Source organism: Cetorhinus maximus, chromosome 16 (assembly GCF_964194155.1).
Source record: "Cetorhinus maximus chromosome 16, sCetMax3.hap1.1, whole genome shotgun sequence".
In the NCBI taxonomy this organism is placed as follows: domain Eukaryota; kingdom Metazoa; phylum Chordata; class Chondrichthyes; order Lamniformes; family Cetorhinidae; genus Cetorhinus; species Cetorhinus maximus.
In genome coordinates, this window is record NC_135894.1 from 31381256 (window position 1) to 31400895 (window position 19640).

The following is a 19640-nucleotide window of genomic DNA, read 5'->3' on the forward strand; positions in this document are numbered from 1 at the left end:
TAATGGAGTCTTCCCCAAATCTAGGGAATTTTGGAAAACTATATCCAGTGCATCAACCATCTCACTCGCCACTTCTTTCAATACCTTAGGGTGAAGTCCTTCTGGACCTGGAGATTTGTCAGCCCACAGCCTCAACAATTTACTCAATACCACTTCCCTGGTGATTGTGATTTTCCCCGAGTTCCTCCCTCCCTTCCATTTCCTGACTTACAGCTATTTTTGGGATGTTACTGGTGTCCACTATAATGCAAAATACCTGTTTAATTCATCCACCATCTCCCTACTTTCTATTATCAATTCCCCAGACGCACTCTTAATGGGACCGACACTCACAACGCTTCAATATCCATAGAAACTCTTACAATCCATCTTTATATTCTAGCTAGCTTTCTCTCATACTCTAATTTTCCCTCCTTATTAATCTTTTTGTCATTCTTTGCTGTTCTTTATATTCTTTCTAATCTTCTGACCTGCCGCCTGTCTTTGCATAACTATATGCTGTTTCTTTAAGTTTTTTACACTCTTGAACTTTTTTAGTTAACTATGGATGGTGGGTCCTCTCGTGAAATTTTTCTTTCTCGTTGGAATGTATATATTCTGTGCATTCTGAAATATCCTTTATAATGTCTGCCATTGAACTTCTATTGACATATCCCTTAAACTCATTTGCCAGTTAACTTTAGCTAGCTCAGCTTTCATGCCCTCATAATTGCCCTTATTTAAGTTTAAAATACTAGTCTTGGACGCACTCGTTTCTCCCTCAAAATGAATGTAAAATTCAATCATATTATGATCACTGCTACCTTCACTAGGAGATCATCAATTAATCCTATCTCATTGCACAATATCAGGTCCAGTATAGCCTACTCTCCAGAAGGCTCCAGAACATGCTGTTCTAAAAAACATTCTATGAACGCCACATCTATGCTACTTTTCCCAATGTGATTTTTTCAGACTATCTGTAGGTTAAAATCCTCCATAATTATTGCTGTAACTTCCTGGCAAGCTCCCATTATCTCTTCTTTTAGGGGTCTTGATTCCATTCCCACAAGTGACTACTTGCCTTTATCATTCCTCCTCTTTTCCTAATTATTCAGCAATTTAGCTACAACAGATATGAACACAAATCCTGTTTGCTTTCCATTTACATTTATGCTTCAGTTTCCACATTGATCAACTGCCCTTTGCAAAAGACATCCCTCACTCCTCCTGCCTCTGGTCACAATAAGGACCATCATATCCCACAAGGTCACCCATTTAAATTTTGAACCAATACAATCCTTTTTTCTGAATGGTCATTTTGATAATTTGAAGATTAAATCAAAAATAAAAGTCCAGTTTGCAATTCTAGCAATTAAGAGATGCACAAATGAGTATGTTTCATGTTTGGACGTGCACAGTTGGGAATTATTCAAGAGACTGTGTCCCTGTCCGACACTGAATAGAATAAAAGTTGTCAGCTTGATATCCTTTATATTAGTTCATCAAATCCTGGTAAAATTCAATCCAAATCCAACAAAATATGTTTCCATTTCTTTACTTGAAAACAATAAACAAATGATCAACATCTGCTTTTCCTGGAAGAATATTCTACAAATCTATGACTCTACGGAGAATGTCTTTCCTAATCTCAAGGCATTTTGAACTTCTGTCCTCTGAACGTGCAGTCTGAGTCAAAGGGTTGGCTAATATCAGCCACATCTCTCAGCATTTTAACGGCCTAGATCAGTCCTCCCTTTGTCCTTAAAGGCCAGATTGAATCCACTCCAGAATGTAAGGGTCCAGGGTGCCACTTCAGTGAGCTGTCAGGAATGCACTCTTCTCAATAAGATGATAACTCAAGGCCTCAATCTACAGTGAGTGTAGATTGGCAACTGTGTTGCTCCCTCAACTGTTCAAGCTGACCAAGTTCAACTGAAGGACATCAGACTTAGACACTGGGTCAGATTCCATTGACCCCATCCCGTCATGTCCAGGTTGATTCCGACTGGTGCAACCTGAGCCCATTTGACCTTCAGCTGAGTTTCCCAAAACCCAAAAAGAGTTTATGACCTCCAATCCTCTTTACCAAAAGACTACCAAATTCCAACTCCATAATATCACCTGTCCTCAACCCACTTATTGCTGAAACCCTCATCCATGCCTTTGTCACGTCACGTCAAGTCAAGTCTAGACTTGACTATTCTGATGCTCTCCTGACCAGACTTCTATCACCCACCCTCCATGAGCTTCAGTTCATCCAAAACTATGCTACTCATATCCTGTCCCACTCTCCAATCATTTCACTGTTTGCTGACCCAAGTTGGCTTCCTGTCCTTTAGCGCCTTAAATTTAACATTCTCATCCTGGTGTTTAGGTGCCTTTATGGAGTCATCCCATCTCTGAAATATTTTCCAGCCCTGCAGTCCCTCTACCCAATCAAAACACAATGTTTCTCTGACTTTGAGGCTGATGCATCCCACCTTCCTTTGCCCATCCTTGACAGCCAAGCCTTCAGCCGACTAGGCCACCCAATCCAGAATTCCCTCCGTTTCCCCACTTCCTTCTGTTCTTTTAGGGCCTGTCTTAAAATGCAGACTTGTGCTCCACCCCCACTAACATTTCTTTTGGGATTCCATCCATTTTTACCCTCATGCCTCTGTAAATAATCTTGAGACATTAATCTGAAGCAGTTAGGGAAAAATTGTCAATTATTAGTAAACAATTTTTAAAGCAGAAATCGATGTGCTACCACAAGCTCACAGGACTATATTCATTTATATGTGATGATTTGGAGACTGCAGATGTGTTATGAGGAAGAGGGAGAAGCTCAACATAGCACAAAAGCAAAATACTGCAGATGCTGGAAATCTGAAATGAAAACAAAAAATGCTGGAAATACTCAACAGGTCTGGTAGCATCCGTGGGGAGAGAAAGAGATAATCAAAACCACGTATTATTTGAGGAAGAAGCTCAAGTTGTTACCAGGGCCACCTGTACCCACTGATACATTGCACCTCAAACACACTCCAGTATATATTACTGTACACAACAGAAATAACTAAAGTTCACAGCTGTAATCCTAAATTATCCCTCTGCAGTGTAGTTTAAGTGGTGCTTGCTGGGATGCTGCTGAAAATAATCCAGAAGAAACAAACAGGAGCATGTGTTCATGGGCTAAGATGTCACTACGGTGGCTGAGGGTGTGTGTAATGGTCATGTAGAAACCACATGGAGCTGTGGGTATAGAAAGGAGACTGCCTGAATGGGGAAGGTCAGAACAGGAGCAAAGAACTGGACAGTTTCACCATGTGGTCTCCTGTTCTCTAAAGATTGGGGTAATATTCATTATTTGTACTTACTGCCTTATTACTGTGGATAACTAACTTGTTATTATTGATGCCATTGTCTTAGTTATCTTATCAAAGTGATGCACACACCAAACGAATTTTATTCACAACTGGGGATCTTAGATTTGCACTGTAAACTCTGACATGCAGCGCAACCTTATGAGTTACATCTGTACAAACTATACAATGATTAAAGGAAGTGCAGGTTTATTTGTTTCAAGTTAATATAAGTTTGATGAAAGTTGAAACACTAATCTTCCATTTCTCTTTGCAGATGTCGATCGGCCTGCTATATATTTTCAGCATTTTCAGGTTTTGTTTTGGGAAGAATTAGATACCATACTTACGTCAAACATACCAATTCGACTGGTGAAGGATTTGGTATTTGGGGCGGTTAATGAATGTGTGCCACCAGTGGGAAGCTTCACTCACAAGTCTCGAGTATAAAATAGCAAGTGCAATTTCCACAATTCCCCAACCCTTGATCATAAAGCATGTCATGCAAGCACTCTCATCTCTGAACCAGAAGGTCCTGGATTCAGGCTCCACTCCAGGTACCCAAGCATAAATTCTAGGCTGAGAGTCTAGTGCAGGAGTGAGGGAGTGCTGCAATGTTGAAGGTGCTTTCTTTCAGTTGAAATGTTAAAACCGAGTTCCCTGCCCTTTCAAGTGAAAATCAAAGTTCCCAGGGCACTATTCTGAAATAGAGAAGATGAGTTCTGACCAGTGTGCTGGCCAATATTTATCCCTCAACCAGAGTTGCTAAAAAGCAGATAATCGGATCATTATCCAGTGCTGTTTACAGGATCTTGCTGCACACAAAGTGTCTGCTGCATTTCCTATATTGTAGCAGTGACTGCACTTCTCAAGTATTTTATTGGCTATAAAGTGCTTTGGAAAGGTTGTGAAATGCTGTATAAATACAAAGCTTTCCTTTTGTGTGAAATTGGCCCTGATATAATTGCATAAACTGGCCACACTGGAACTCAAAAAAACGTGAGTCAGGACTCCTCATTAATACAAAATTTAATCGGGTCAGTTTACAGTTCATACTAATGTCTCCTGGTGATCGTTATTGCTTAGCTAGTGCTCCTAGAAGAGTCCATGGCAGCGATCTCATTATTATAATTAAAAGTTTTTAATAAAAAATTCAAAATGAAAATACTTAGATTAGCTTTACAAATCTTTTAAATACATGGTATAAACAGGATAATAAAAGATAAGGGGAACATTTAACCCAAACAAAGGGTCATGACATGGGAGCTTAGTTAGTAAGCTCATTCATGGAAATAGATAATTCAATGCATTTATTTACTGAATAAGCTTTCATGTAGATCAGTAATTTTCACAATGTGCAATAGGCTTCGTGAACAGCAGGTGTCAAACACTAAACAAAGGCTGTAAGCCCACAGACAAGCAGAATGGAAAACTGCAAGTCAGTGTGAGGTACCAAAGATATTGATTGAGCAGTCATGTTGGCCAATGTGAAACTATTTTAAGAGGTTGTCATTTGACCACACACGACTAGCACTTTGGGAATCTGAAAGTACGAGTGGAACATAAATGTACTAAATATTATCCGGTCACCTGTTGCACTGAGGAGGCTGTTAAGTCCAAAGTTTATGTATTTTTAAAAAGCAACTTGCACAGGTGGCTTTGTGCCTCCCCTCTCTGGTTTACACTAAAGATCACATGATCACCTATTTCAAAGAAAAGCAAAAGATTTCTGCCCCACATCCTGACCAGTAATGATCCTGCAAGCTACATCGCTGAAACAGGTTATGTGGTCATCATCACATCGCTCTTCTGTGGATATTGTTGTGTATAAATTAACTGCTGCAATTCCTACATTAGAACAGTGACTACACTTCACAAGTATTTAATTGGCTATGAAGTGCATTGGGATGAACTGAGGTGGTGAAAGGTGCTATATAAATACAAGTCTCTCTTTTAAAGTGGTGGGGATTGCTGAGCAGGTGATCAATTCACTTCCTAAGTTTATGATCAACGCAAATCAGCAAGGTAACAAGGGGTTGAATATCTTCTGTGTCTCAATCCTTACCTTTGAATCCTTGGCATAATAAAGAGTCCTCCCCCGCAGCTTGAAATATCTTCTTTTCCAACGTTGAAATGAGCTGGTTTGCTTCAGTAAAAATCCTTCTTTTATACTTGTCTGCAAATAAATTAAAACACAACACTAAAAGCAACTGAGCAGACAGAAATTCTCAAAATCAATATTGTCTGTAGCCCCGCCCACCAGCCAGAAAATGCTCTGGGGGCCCTAATCGAACTTTACCGTCCTCAGGCAGTTAATTGTCTGACTTCTGCCTCTGAGGCAAGATGTCCCACCTTTCCAAGAACTGCCAACTAATCAGAGGGCCGGCAGCTCTTTAAGCCCAGCAGTGCCACCAGGACGGTGGCCACTACTGGGACTGTGGCAGGCCCCAGAGCAGCAGATATTGAGGTAGTGTAAAGGTAAGTAGGGTTGGAGACCCCAGTGTCAACCAGGCAAGTCCTGGCAGAGAGGGAGGTTCTTCCAGTGGGGACATGTTGGATCCCGCGGATCCTCGTCACACGCTTGTTGTAAGTGGTGGCCGAGTTGGTATTATTGATAGAGTTGATCAGCAGACACTTCTTAGGTAGAAAACATTATGTTTATTTACAAAGGTACTGAGCAGCAACTACATGTGCGTTTTCACTTCAAACCCTATCTCTACACTACTGACTACTAACTACAGAGGTAGCCTGCGCTACTCTTCTATTGGTTACTAAAGATCATGTGATCTTCCTTAACAGCATTCTTCTTAAAGGTATATTACACATTAGATAAAACCATAATTACCACAGGACAGTACCTGCAGTTGGAGGGCCCTTAATAGCCCACAGGGTGCTGATTAGAAAGACCATCCAGGTTTTACTGGATGGTCTCTCCATGTGGCGAGGTGCCAATCCGTCACTGGTAAAATACCAACAGCAACGGGAAGAGGACCTTATGTGGCCATTAATTGGTCAGTTAAGGTTCTCAAATAGCCTAAGGCCAGACAGACCACCCACCACCTGTTCCATTATTGGCAAAACGCCAGTGAGAAGGCAACAGGCACAGCTTTTCCCACTATTCCTCCCAATGTTACATCTTCCTACCACCCAACTACAAAATCAGCCCATGTCCAGGGTTGTGGGAGTGTGTAAAATTCTGGCCAATATTTCTCTCATACAGAGTGACTTCAGAGTGATGTCTGTAAGTGCTGCAGTTGTATAAGCAGTAGGCGAATATCAACATAATCCTGAAAGTTCACAACAAATAGCGTTCGCATTCTCCCCTCTGTCATGGGTTCAAGTCCCACCCAAGACACTTCAGCACATGTCTCAGCTGACACTCCAGTGCTGCACCGAGGGAGTGCTGCACCATTGGAGCTGTCGTTTTTTTGGAGGAGATGTTAATCCCCTCTTCGGTGAATGGGAAAGATCCCACAGCAGTATCTCGAGGAAGAGCAGGAAAGTTCACCTCGTGTCTTGGCCAATATTTATCCCCAAATCAACATCACGAAAGCAGATTATCTGGCTGTTATAATATCGCTGTTTGTGGCAGCTTGCGGTGTGCAAATTGTTGCTGCATTTCCTACCTTCCAACAGTGACTACACTTCGAAAATGTACTTATTTAGCTAAAAAGCTTTGGGAAGTCCTAGAATGCACTACATAAGTGCAAGACTTTCTTTCTAGTGATGTTAGCCTGCGTTAGCATCTGCAAAGTGGAAAATACTACCTTATATCTCCTGAATCCATTCACACATAAACTAGATAAGTACTCATTGGATGTATAAAAGGGAAAACAGGTGAGGCAAGTTCTCTCTATAGAGAGTTTTATATACCAAAAATAAAACACAATCTGAAGGTTGTGCTTGTGGTCTTGGTTGCCAAACAGCTATTAAAGCTTAATATTGTCTTAATTAATACTCCAGTTATTTTACAATCCAAAGAGGTAAGAATTATCCCTGACGTCTATGTGTTGTATATTGACTGTAAACATTAATTCTTGCTTACATGAAAAAGTGCAACCCTCCTATCACGCCCCTTATTAAAGAATCTAACTTTTTTTAGAATCATAAACAGGATTTTTTTTTTGCATCAGCTCAGTTGGGTGCTGGGAGCACTTTCACCTTCTGAGCTAACAGGCCAAGGGTTCAAGCCTCGCTTGAGGACTTGAACACAATTTAGGTTTATACTAATGGAGGAAGTGCTATATCATTGGACATGATGCCTTTCAGATGCAACATTAAACCAATCATCGTTTGCCTTGTTCAAGTGGATATGTAAGATCCTGTGTTACTGCTTCAAGAGCAGGGAGATTTCTGGGAGTCCTCACCACTATCTATCCCTCAATCAATTGCTCCCCCAAAAAAATTAACTGGTCATTCAACAATAAAAACTTGCATTGATATAATATCTTTAATAAGGTGTCGGAGTGTTACCAGAGAAAATTTGACACTGACCACTTAAGTAAATAGAACATGGACAAAGCCTTAGACAAAGGGTAGGATTTTTAAGAAAAGAGAAATAAAGAAATGGAGTGGTTTAGGGATGAAATTCCAGATCTTAGGAGCAGTTAACCTAACAGGTAGTGTTGATGGATGTTAAATACCCAGTAGTTTAAGGTCATAAAGTTAACAGGTGTTGGGTATTGATTAGTTAATTATACTCAGATGTGTATATAAAGAAGAGTCAGCCAGCACAAAGGGAGATTATGTTAGAGTAGAGAAGTAAGCTCGGCAATAAATAGTCTCTGCCAAAAACTTCCTAGTTTGTGTCTTCACAACTAGACTTGGGAATTTCTCTAAAAAGAGCCAGGCAATTGGAAAGGAATTGGTAGCATTCCTACCAATGCTGGAACAAAAGAAATGAGGATGCTCAAGGTGGGAGAATTGGATGAGTGCAAAGATCTCAGAGGGTTGTAGGGCAGAACGATGTTGCAGAGTGACAAAAGATGAATGAAACAAAACTGACAACTGTTCCTGCAATTGTAAAAACCGGCACTAGTAGCCCATGAGGCAGATTGCTCTGCTTTCCTTTTCCAAGATAAGCATTAGCAACACTTTGTTTGGTAACACTGCCTGGGCATCGAGTGACTAGAAAAGAAAAGCTAGCCTTAATCAGAATCTGGCAGCTTTGTGCCTCCCTTCACACACTATGAATACAGCGAGAAATCTTCATCCAAGAAGCGATCACTTTCACAATCAATTACACTTTCAAGAATCATATTGTACTGAGTAGGAAAATTTGTTTCCAATCTCAATTTGCTAAACTCTAAGCTCTCATATATCTGTGTATGTAGCTAAAAGACAACAACAAATCAATACTGGGTGAATAGCTTCCTAAATATTATGCTAAGGATTTAATAGCAGAAAGTTCAGCTAGAACAATCTCCTGATGAAAGGGTGATCAACCCAAAATGTTAAACCTAATTTCCTTTTTCCACAGATGCTGCCTAACCTGAGTGTTTCCAACATTTTCCCTTTCTATTACTTGGTTACTGAAAAGGAAGTGAGTTACATTTGTCCCCTAACATCTTGCAAAGATTGCAACCAACAATTCAATTCAATAGATTCTAGCCAAACCAACTGATACCCTCAAGGTGATTTCCACCTCTGCACCATGGCTCACACTATACCTCCCGCAGCCTCCTGCCATTGAAACCAGCTTAACGTCCATCATAGGGAAAATGTTAGAAGCTATTATTAAAAATGTTACAGCAGGGCACTTAGATAAATTCAAGGTAATGGCAGAGTCAATATGGTTTTGTGAAAGTGAAATCATATTTATCCAATTTAGTGGAGTTCTTTAAAGAAGTAACGTGCTGTGGATAAAGGGGAACTGGGGATGTACTGCACTTAGATTTTCAGAAGGCATTTGATAAGGTGCTACATCAAAGGTTATTGTGGAAAATAAAAGCTCATGGTGTAGGGGGTAACGTTGACATGGATAGAAGATCGGTGAGCTAACATGAAACCGAGTAGGCATAAATAGGTCACTTTTTGGTTGATGTAACAATTGGTGCGCCACAGGGATCAATGCTGGGGCCTCAACTCTTTACAATTTATATAAATGACTTGGATGAATGTATGGTTGCTAAATTTGCTGATAAAACAAAGATGGGTAGGAAAGTAAATTGTGAAGAGGAGGCTACAAAAGGATATAGATAGGTTAGGTGAGTGGGCGAAGATCTGGCAAATGGAGTATAATGTGGGGAAGAGGTGAAATTGTCCATTTTGGCAGGAAAAATAAAAAGGAGCATATTATCTAAATGGTGAGACATCACAGAGCTCTCAGATGCAGAGGAAGATGGGTGTCCTAGTGCATGAAATGCAAAAGATTAGTATACAGATACTGCAAGTAATTAGCAAAGCTAATAGAATATTAACGTTTATTGCGAGGGGAATTGAATACCAGAGTAAGGAGGTTATGCTTCAGTTGTACAGGGCATTGGTGAGACTACATCTGGAGTACTGTGTACAGTATTGATCACCTTATTTAAGGCAAGATCTAAATATGTTGGGAGCAGTTTAGAGAAGGTTTACTAGACTAATACCAGGAATGGGAGGATTGTCTTGAGGAAAGGCTGGACAGGTGAGGCTTGTATCCGCTGGAGTTTAGAAGAATAAGAGGCCACTGGATTGAAACCTTTAAGATCCTGAGGGGACTTGACAGGGTAGATGTGGACTTCCTCCTGAGTGTGGGGTGGAAGTCTCACCTCCAGCCAATTAATGCTCTGCAAAGCAGAGGAACATAGGATATGGGAGCAGGAGTAGGCCATTCAGCCCTTCAAGCCTGCTCCGCCATTCAATAAGATCACGGCTGATCTGCTTGTGGCCTCAACTTCACTTTCCTGTCTGCCCCCCAGTAACCCTTGACTCACTTGAATTTCAAAAATCTATCTAACTCAGCCTTGAACAAATTCAATGACTCTACCTCCTCTGAGGAAGAGAATTCCACAAACTAACGGCCCTCTGAGAGAAACTATTTCTCTCATCTGTCTTAAAAGGAAACTTCTTATTGTTAAACTGTCCCCTCATTCTAGTCTCTGTCACAAGAGGAAACATCCTCCTGCTATCCACTCAATCAAGTCCCCTCAGGATCTTACATTATATGGTTCCATAAGATCATTGCTCATTCTTCTAAACTCCAATGGGTATAAGCTCAACCTGTTCAACCTTTCTTCATGAGTTAAGTCCCCCATCGCAGGGATGAGTCGAGTGAACCTTCTCTGAACTGCTTCTAACACAATTATATCTTTTTTCAAGAAATGAGACCAAAACTGTACACATTGCTCGAAATGTGGTCTCACCAGGCCCTGTGCAACTGCAGTAAAATTTCCCTACTTTTATATTCCATTCCCCTTGCATTAAATGCCAAAATTCCATTTGCCTTCCTAATCACTTGCTGTACCTGCATGCTAACTTTTTGTGATTTATGTACTAGGACACCCAGATCCCTCTGTACCTCACAGCTCTGTAATCTCGCTCCATTTAAATAATATGCTGCTTTTCTATTCTTCCTGCCAAAGTGGATAAGTTCACATTTTCACACATTATACTCCATCTACCAACATTTTGCCTACTCACATAACCTGTCTATAACCCTTTGCAGATTCTCTACCTCCTCTTGACAACTTACTTTCCTACCTATCTTGGTGTCATCGGCAAATTTAGTTACCATTCACTCAGTCCCTTCATCCAAATCATTGATGTAGATTGTAAATAGTTGAGACACCAGCACTGATTCCTGTGGCACTCCACTATCCCAACCCCAAAAGACCTATTTATCCCTTCTCTCTGCTTCCTGTTAGTTAACCAATACTTTATCCATGCCAAAATGTTACCCCCACATTATGTTCTCTTATCTTGTGTAGTAACCTTTGATGTGGCACCTTTTCAAATGCCTTTTGGAAATCCAAGTACACCACATCTACAGGTAATCCACCTTGCCTGTTACTTCCTCAAAGAAAACTCTAATAAATTAGTTAAACATGATTTCCCTTTCACAAAACTATGCTGACTCTGTCTGATCCCATACATAATTTTTAAACATCTCACTATTACCTCATTAATAATGGATTCCAGCAATTTCCCTATGACAGATATTAGGCTAACTGGCCTAACGTTTCCTGCATTCTGTCTCCCCTGCCTTTCTTGAATAAATGTCTTATATTTGCCATTTTTCCAAATTACTGGGACCTTTCCAGAATCTAAGGAAATCTGGAAGATTATAACCAATATACCTACTATCTCTGCAGCCATTTCTTTTAAGAGCCGAAGATGTGGTCCATTTGGTTCTGGGAGCATGTCAGCCTTTAGGTCTAATGGTTTGCCCTGCACATTTTCTCTGGTGATGGTAATTGTTTTAAGTTCCTCCCTGTCTTTCATCTCTTGATTTTCAAGTATCTGTGGGAAGTTTTCTAAGCCTTCTACAGTGAAGACAGATGCAAAATACCTGTTAAACACCTCCACCATTCCTATTTTTCCATTATCAATCCCTCAGACCCTCTCTCTGGAGGACTAACATTAGCTTTAGTTATTCTTTTCCTAATTAAATACTTGCAGAAACTCTCACTATCTGTTTTTATATACCAGCTAGCTTTCTCTCATACTCTACTTTCTCCCTCTTAATTTTTCTTTAGTTGTTCTTTGCTGATTCTTAAAATCTGATCAATATTCTGGCCTACCATTAATCTTTGCAGATTTTTACTGTATGTCTTTCAATTTGATACAACCCTTAACTTCTTTGTTTAGCCATGGATGATGCATCCTTCTCAAAGTCTCTTTCTCTCTCACTGGGATAATTCTTGGCTGAGTGTTATTAAATATATCCTTAGAGGTCTGCCACTGCATCGCTACTGCCCTACTTTTCAACCTAGTTTCCCAGTTCACGTTGCCCAGCTATGCCTTCATACCTTTATTTAGGTTTAAACTACTAGAACTAGACCCACACTTCTCCCCTTCAAACTAAACGTGAAATTCTATCATGTTATGATCACTGTCACCTAGAGTCTCCTTTACCATGAGGTTATTGATTAATCCTGTCTCATTTCACATTACCAGGTCTAGAATAGCCTACTCCCTGGTTGGCTCTAGAATGTACTGCTCTACAAAATCGTTCCAAATACACTCTATGAACTCATTTTTCAGGCTACCTTTGTCAATCTGATTTGCCCAATCTGCATGTAAATTAAAGTTACCCATGGTTATTGCGGCATGTTTCTTACACATCCCATTTGTTTCTTCCAGTGTGCGCCATCCCAAAGTGTAACACTGTTAGGGGACCTATAAAACTACTCCCACAAGTGACCTCTTACCTTTCCTATTTCTTATCGCTACCCAAACTGATTCTATATCTTGCTCTTTCGAGCTAATGTTATCTCTCACTACTGTACCAATGGCATACTTAATTACAGAGCTAGCTCACCACCTTTTCCTCTCTTCTTGTCTTTTCAAAATGTTAAATAGCCTTCCATAGTCAGGTCCCAGCTTGGTCACCTTGCAACCAAGTCTCGGTAATGGCTATCAGATCATACATACTTATTTCTATCTGTGCTAATAATTAATCAATTTTGTTATGAATACTGTGCACATTCAGATACAGAGCCTTCAGTTCTGTCATCTTACCATTTTTGCAATCCATAGCCTTATGTGCTGGTGCACTCTTAAATTTGTATGCTGTGTCCCTTCCTGCCACACTCTGGTCATCATTACCCAAATTGCTACTTTGCTCTTTTAACTCGTTGTTTCCCTTTGATTTACCATGTCCCCTCTCACATGATCCCTTCCCCACTTCCCCCACTATTTTGTCTAAAGATTTCTCTACCGCCTTAGTTATATGACTCGCCAGAACACTGGTCCCAGCACGGTTCAGGTGAAGATCGTCCCAACCGTACAGCAGCCACTTTCCCCAGTATTGGTACCAGTGCCCCAGGAATCAGAACCATTTCTCCAACACCAATCTTTCAGCCACGCAATCACTTCTCTAATCTTATTTACCCTATGCTAATTTGCTCGTGGCTCAGGTAATAATCAGAGATTATTAACTTTAAAGGTTCTGCTTTCTAATTTAGCTCCTAGCTGCTCACACTCCCTATGCAGAACATCTTTCCTAGTCCTATCTATCTCACTAGTACACATGGACCACAAAAACTGGATCCTCCCCTATCCACTGCAAGTTCCTTTCCAGCCCAGTGCAGATGTCCCGAACCCTGGCACTGGGCAGGCAACACAGCCTTCAGGACTCTTGCTGTCAGCTGCAGAGAAATGTTTCAATCCCATTAAGTGGCTGAGGGGCAGTCGGCATTGGCAGGGATGAGCTCCCTACCGATTCTTCAGATGGTGGGGTAGGAAACCCTGCCACCTGTTAAATTCTGCCCTTTGAGGGGATTTAATAGGATAGGCATTGAAAAAGTATTTCCACTTTTGGGAAGATCACAAATAACGGCCATAAATATAAAATAGTCACTTACAATTTCTATCAGGAATTCAGGACGAACGTTTTTATTTAGAGTGCTGTAAGTGTGGAACTCGTTACAACAAAGAGTGGGTGCGACGAATGGCATAGATGCATTGAAGTGAAAGCTGGATAAGGACATGAGGAAGAAAGGAAAAGAAGGATATGTTGGCAGAGTTAGATAAAGTAAAATGGGAGGAGGCTCATGTGCAGAATTAATAGTGACATGGATCAGATGGACCAAATGGCCTACTTCTGTGCTATGCATGATAGGTAATTCAACAAGCCTGTCCTCCCATCACTGAGCCTCATTAGGCAGGAGTGCATGTCCCACAATCAGCAGTATTCCAGCCCTATCTCTGACACATCTTTTTGAGTTAGGCTCCACACTGAGAATGCCCGATCACTGAATAACATTATAACCAAGGAAAAAAATCAAAAGATCTACATCTCTAATACCTACTGTGTATTTATGCTCTGCTTTCAGTTTACGTTTTAAGCTTCTGTATAAACTGCTGAATTCATCCAGTCCTCACATTGACTGCTACCATTGAGCAGCCAACAGCTGTATTGGTTTCAGGTCACTGACCTACTATTTTTAGCTGTGGGCCAACAGAAAGTCATCCTTATAAGTCTGTGCTATCTGTAACTGTACAAGAGAAGACACAGAACAGGGAACTAGCAAAATCCAGTCCAATTTTTAAAAAAATATGATGGCAGTCACTATTGGCCATATGAAACAGAATGAGGAAAAGGAGACAAAGAACTAACTATTTAAAAAGTTCAAGGATCTAAGTGGTGGGGAAAGGGAAGAGAAGGAGATAAAATTGAAAATCAAAATGGACATAATTAATCCAAACAGACAAACTAAAAACAAAGAGTGTTCTTATTTTAAGTTGCAATAACTTACTTAGAAATTTAGGATGGGCAATTTTCTGAGGAAAACGCACAATCAAGATAATTGGTTGTGACCCCAGGTCATGTTTCCAGTTTTAAATTTACTATCTGAAGGATATAATCCCCAATTACCTAGTTGTGAATTGTGAATCAAGTCCTTTTCATGAAAAGGTTATTACTGAAAACTGAAGATAAAATATCTCTGCAGAGATTTAAAATCCAACCCTGTGATACACATCAATCTCTAACATATTACAATTCCTGAGAACTCCTATTTGTCTCACCTAGCTGCTGCTGTAATGCCTCTCCAGATTTGAAGTGTGACAGTGAGGGGTGCCTCCAGTATATTTCATTGTTCATACAATTGCCTGCTATTCAGTCCTCCTAACACTAGAAGTGCTATAGAACTAGACCCATTTTCTCACCAATTTTCCATTCACTGCAATTTCTCAATGTTTTTAATTTTATCTATATTTTTTATTTTGACCTCCCATCCCTTGCTGCTGTTGCCTCCGGTGTAATTTTGGTCTCTACTTCTTCCAGCTTTTGCCACTGCTTCAGTCCCTGATCTCCGGGATCAAGTACCTCTCACAGCCTTTCTTTCTTCTTACTCATTCCTTCCCATTGCTGCCACCAAATCTGCTCTGTATCTAGCCTACCCCACTACCTTCAATCCCTCACACACCCTCCAAAACCTCTCTCCTGGCTTTTACCTGTGTCTCTCCTCCCTCACAGGGCCACAGTCTCCTCTCCTTTCGCTCGCCAACAAGCAGATTAACTGCTCCAACAGCAAAGCCCAATATACATCTACAATACTAACATCACACCTTCATAATGAAAAAAGCTTGCATTTGTATGGCAGCTTTCATAACCTCAGGAAGACTCAATGTAATTTACAACCAATGACATATTTTTAAACTGGAGTCCGCTACTGTGATATGGGAATACTGTTGCAAATTTGCACAGAGCAAGGTTCGACAAACAGCAATGTGATAATGACCAGATCATGTTTTTCACTTGTGTTGGTTGAGAGATAAGTTGGCCAGGCTACTGGGGATAACTCCCCTGTTCTTCTTCAGAGAGTGCCGTTCTCGTAGTGTCCTGGCCAAAATTTATCCCTTGACAAATTAAAAGTAGATTAAAAGTCAGGGATCACATTGCTGTTTGTGGAATTTTCCTCTGTGAAAACTGTCTGCTGCATTTTCTACCTTGAAACAGTCAAAACATTTCAAAGGTATTTCATTGACTGAAGTGCTTTGGGTACATGCTAAGGTCATGAAAGATGCTACACAAGTAGAAGTCCTTTCTGACATAAAATATCCACACTAATGCACAATGGACATAGCAAGAGTTTGAAAGGGAATCTAGCAATTTAGCTAATCATAACCAGGTTTTCTTGCAGAGAACTATACTTTACTCAGTTGCCAAAGATGTAAATATTAGCACAAAATGATATAAATGTCAGAGCGTCAGTGTCTCAACACTGTCCTGAAGTGCAGCATTCACAAGTGTCAATTTGGCACTAAGCTGTGGGGAGAAAGAAAAGGCTCAATGTCTGGCACATCAACAGGAGTTCCTTTGAACATACTGTGTGATTGTGACATAATTACACTAAGAATACTAGATGGTTGTCAGTGAAAACTCATGGCTGTGAGCAAGCACTCAAGGTGATATCAGGAATTCTAATGGCAAAACTCAAGTACTATGTTTATCACTTGTACCCTGGCTTTCATTCACCACTGGGTACTTTGCTTTTATTTACTGTAGGATGAATACACCAATCCCAAACTCCAGCCAAACCCTTAAAAAGTCTGAAATAAAAACAGAAAATGTTGGAAATACTCAGCAGCTCACGCAGCATTTGCGGAGAGGAAAACTGACAAACAGAATCAACATTTCAGGTCGACGACCTAACAAATGAGATTCCTAACTGTAATGTGCTGGGGGGCAGGTATATACTGCAGGATGAATTCACCAATCCGATGCTTCCAGTGGAGAGCCGTGATTGATAGAACACTGCTTCACACTAGTGTTTGTAGCCTCATTGTTGACCTGCACTCCCTTCGAGTACAGCTCCTCAATGGGAGTAAGAGCAGGGAATGTGTCTATCAAGCTCTGTGAAATCCTTATTACTATACAGAAATGCAACATTAAGCTATAAAGACTGCACGAAACCAATCAAACGGATAGGCAACTTCTGAAACTAAACAGGAAACAGCCAGGCTTGTAACAGCTAACAATATCAATTATCAAGATATCCCCTGGAATCTAGACTACTGTAAGGGATACTTAGCAATTTTGACTTATTAAAATATTATTCAATGCTTTATTGATACTTGAAGTTCATTGCAAACATAACATTAATAAATCCTCTGCCTCAAACTAGATTTTTAAAAATTCCTCCTCCAAATAGTTTAAATGAACCATGTTACAATGCCTCCTTTATCTTCACAAAATAATCTGAAATGATGTAAAAGTGTTGCCATCCACAAATTTAAAGGGATATGACAGCTTAAAGGCAAGTGTCTGTGTAGGGAGGCAAATATGGTTTTCATAAAAGCTCAAAATGAATTTAAAATATTTATTGACTTCAGGAGAGGCTGTGGGAAGCAGGGCAGGGGAGAGGGGAAGAACTGAAAAGAAATGTAACACAGAGATGTGAAACCAAGTCTCTGATTAAGGGCTCTGCTGAGTAGCACCTTCCCACTGGTCCTGGGCCTCACATCCCAGGGAGGTGGACTGGTTATGGCTCTGCTCACAGCTTGTCTTTCCACCAAGACCATCCCAGCTAAAACCTGCACCAGATAAGCCTGCTAAGCTGATCCGGGATGATCTAGAGCTGCAAACCTCAATTAAAATACACGTTTCAAGTCCTCAACAGCAGAACAGGCGAACAACACTAGGGTGCATGTCAACAGCTATGAAGGCTGCAGTCGGATTGAAATTTGGATATGCTGCCAACACTTGCTGAGATACGATAGGTTATCCAAACAGATGAAAAATAACAAGGCATGTGGTCCAAACAACATTCCTGCAGAGATCTTTAAACTCTCACTCAAACTCTCAGACCTTCTTACAAAAATCTGAAGAAGAGGTCCTACCTCCCTACTTTACAATGCCTTCATTGTTTCACTTTTCAAAAAGGGTGATAATTCAACTTGTGGGAACCATAGAAGCACATCCCTTCTATCCACTGTGGGGAAGATTCGCACACGAAACCTCTTAAACCACTTCTTACTCGTCAGTGAAGACACACTTTCAGAGGCCCAATCTGGCTTCCAGGGAAAACACTGACATGATCTTTGTTACTCAACAAATCCAAGAAAAGAGTCTGGAACAATGCAAAGAGCTCTACATGGTCTGTATTGATCTGTCAAACACCTTTGACTCCATCAAGCGTGAAGCCCTTTGACTTCAAGCAAAACTTGTTACTGTCCTGCTGCTCCTGCATGATATTATGACTATAATCGTGACTTGCAATGGATTGGAGACAGAGCCCACTCGTATTCAGACAGGCTATAAGCAAGGCTGTGTGACTGTGCCAACTCTCTTCACTATCTACCTCAGCCAGGACATGGAACTCATTTGTAATCTTCCTCCACAAGCGGTCATGATTGAGTTTCAACTCGGCAGCAAGCTTTTCAACTTCGACAGGCTGAGCACCAGCTTAGTCTTCTAAGGTGACCTCCAGCATATCCACGGCTTACAATATACCAATGACCGCACAGTTGTGGCCCACACAAGTGACATTCAGACCACCGCAACCTCTTCGATGCCACATTCAAAATGGTTGGTCTCTCACCATCAGCAAAACCAAAATTCCCACCATCCCTCCCCCAGACATGCACCTACACCTCTAGCTGTTGTTATTGATTAGGAAGCTTTAGGAGCCAGTGAACCATTGAAAGGCAGCTATCTTTCTTAAAAGGTCACTATCAAAGAGGAGATCTAACACAGAATCAGCTGCCCCAGCGCACACTTCCAAAAATTGTGCAGCTGGGACTTCAACAACAGGGATCTCCATAACACGCTTTAGTATACAATGCTTCTGTATGGCAGTGAGACTTGGGTCATGTACCAAAGATACCTCTCTGGGTGCTGGAGAATTTCCACCAGCGGTGTCTCCACAGGATACTCCAAGTCAAGTGGGAAGAAGGTGAACAAACTCCAGCATCCTCACTGAAAACAATTTCTTGAGCTTCACAACCCTGGCCATGCGAAATCATCTCTACTGGTCTGGACACTGCAACCACATGCAAAATAAGCAGCTTCCATGAAAGATCCTCTTTTTACAACTTAAGGATGTCACCCGATCTGAAGGAGGATGAAGGAAATGTTTTAAAGACAGTATGAAGGTGTGATTGAAAAGGGGACAAATTGACATCAGTGTGTGAGAGGAACTTGCCGCTAACCATGCCAGGCACCTCAGCCGCAACACAGTTGGAAACTGACTGTATAAACTCTGCTGCAGATCAGTGACAAAAGCAGAAGGAGTGAGAGCAGAACCATAGCTCAAGAAGCCCCTTTCCTCTTGTCCCCTCTGCTCAAAGACCTGTGGTTCCAGGATTGGCCTGCTGAGTCACCTGAACACACACAAACCATGAAGCCTGGCAGACGTCATCCTTGTTCCAAGGCACTGACGATGATGAAACCTTAGATACATATGTCATCAGAATAACTTCTTTGCACACAAATAATCATTTGAGTATTGCTGAAAAAAGAGACCTTTTTTGTCGAAGCTTTTCATCTTGCGCTCATCAGGACAATTTGCAAAAACCCACCAATTTCAAGGGGAACCAACATATTTATACTGTATGAGATGAGGGTTCTGATTAGTTGGAAAGTGGACTCTGGTAGAGGTGTTGTCATGGAGAATGCACCAGTTGATGGTGACTGGCAGTTAGCTGCAAAGCATTGTTTGAAATTTA

The 19640-nt window shown here is 40.9% G+C and overlaps 1 protein-coding gene across 1 annotated transcript in view; it reads right to left on the reverse strand.

The window, feature by feature from the left end:
- dgkh (diacylglycerol kinase, eta) overlaps positions 1-19640 on the reverse strand; it is a 675016-nt gene that overhangs the window by 374331 nt on the left and 281045 nt on the right. The window contains 1 exon segment of the mRNA XM_078559610.1: positions 5392-5502. Coding sequence (XP_078415736.1) covers positions 5392-5502 — 111 coding nt within the window.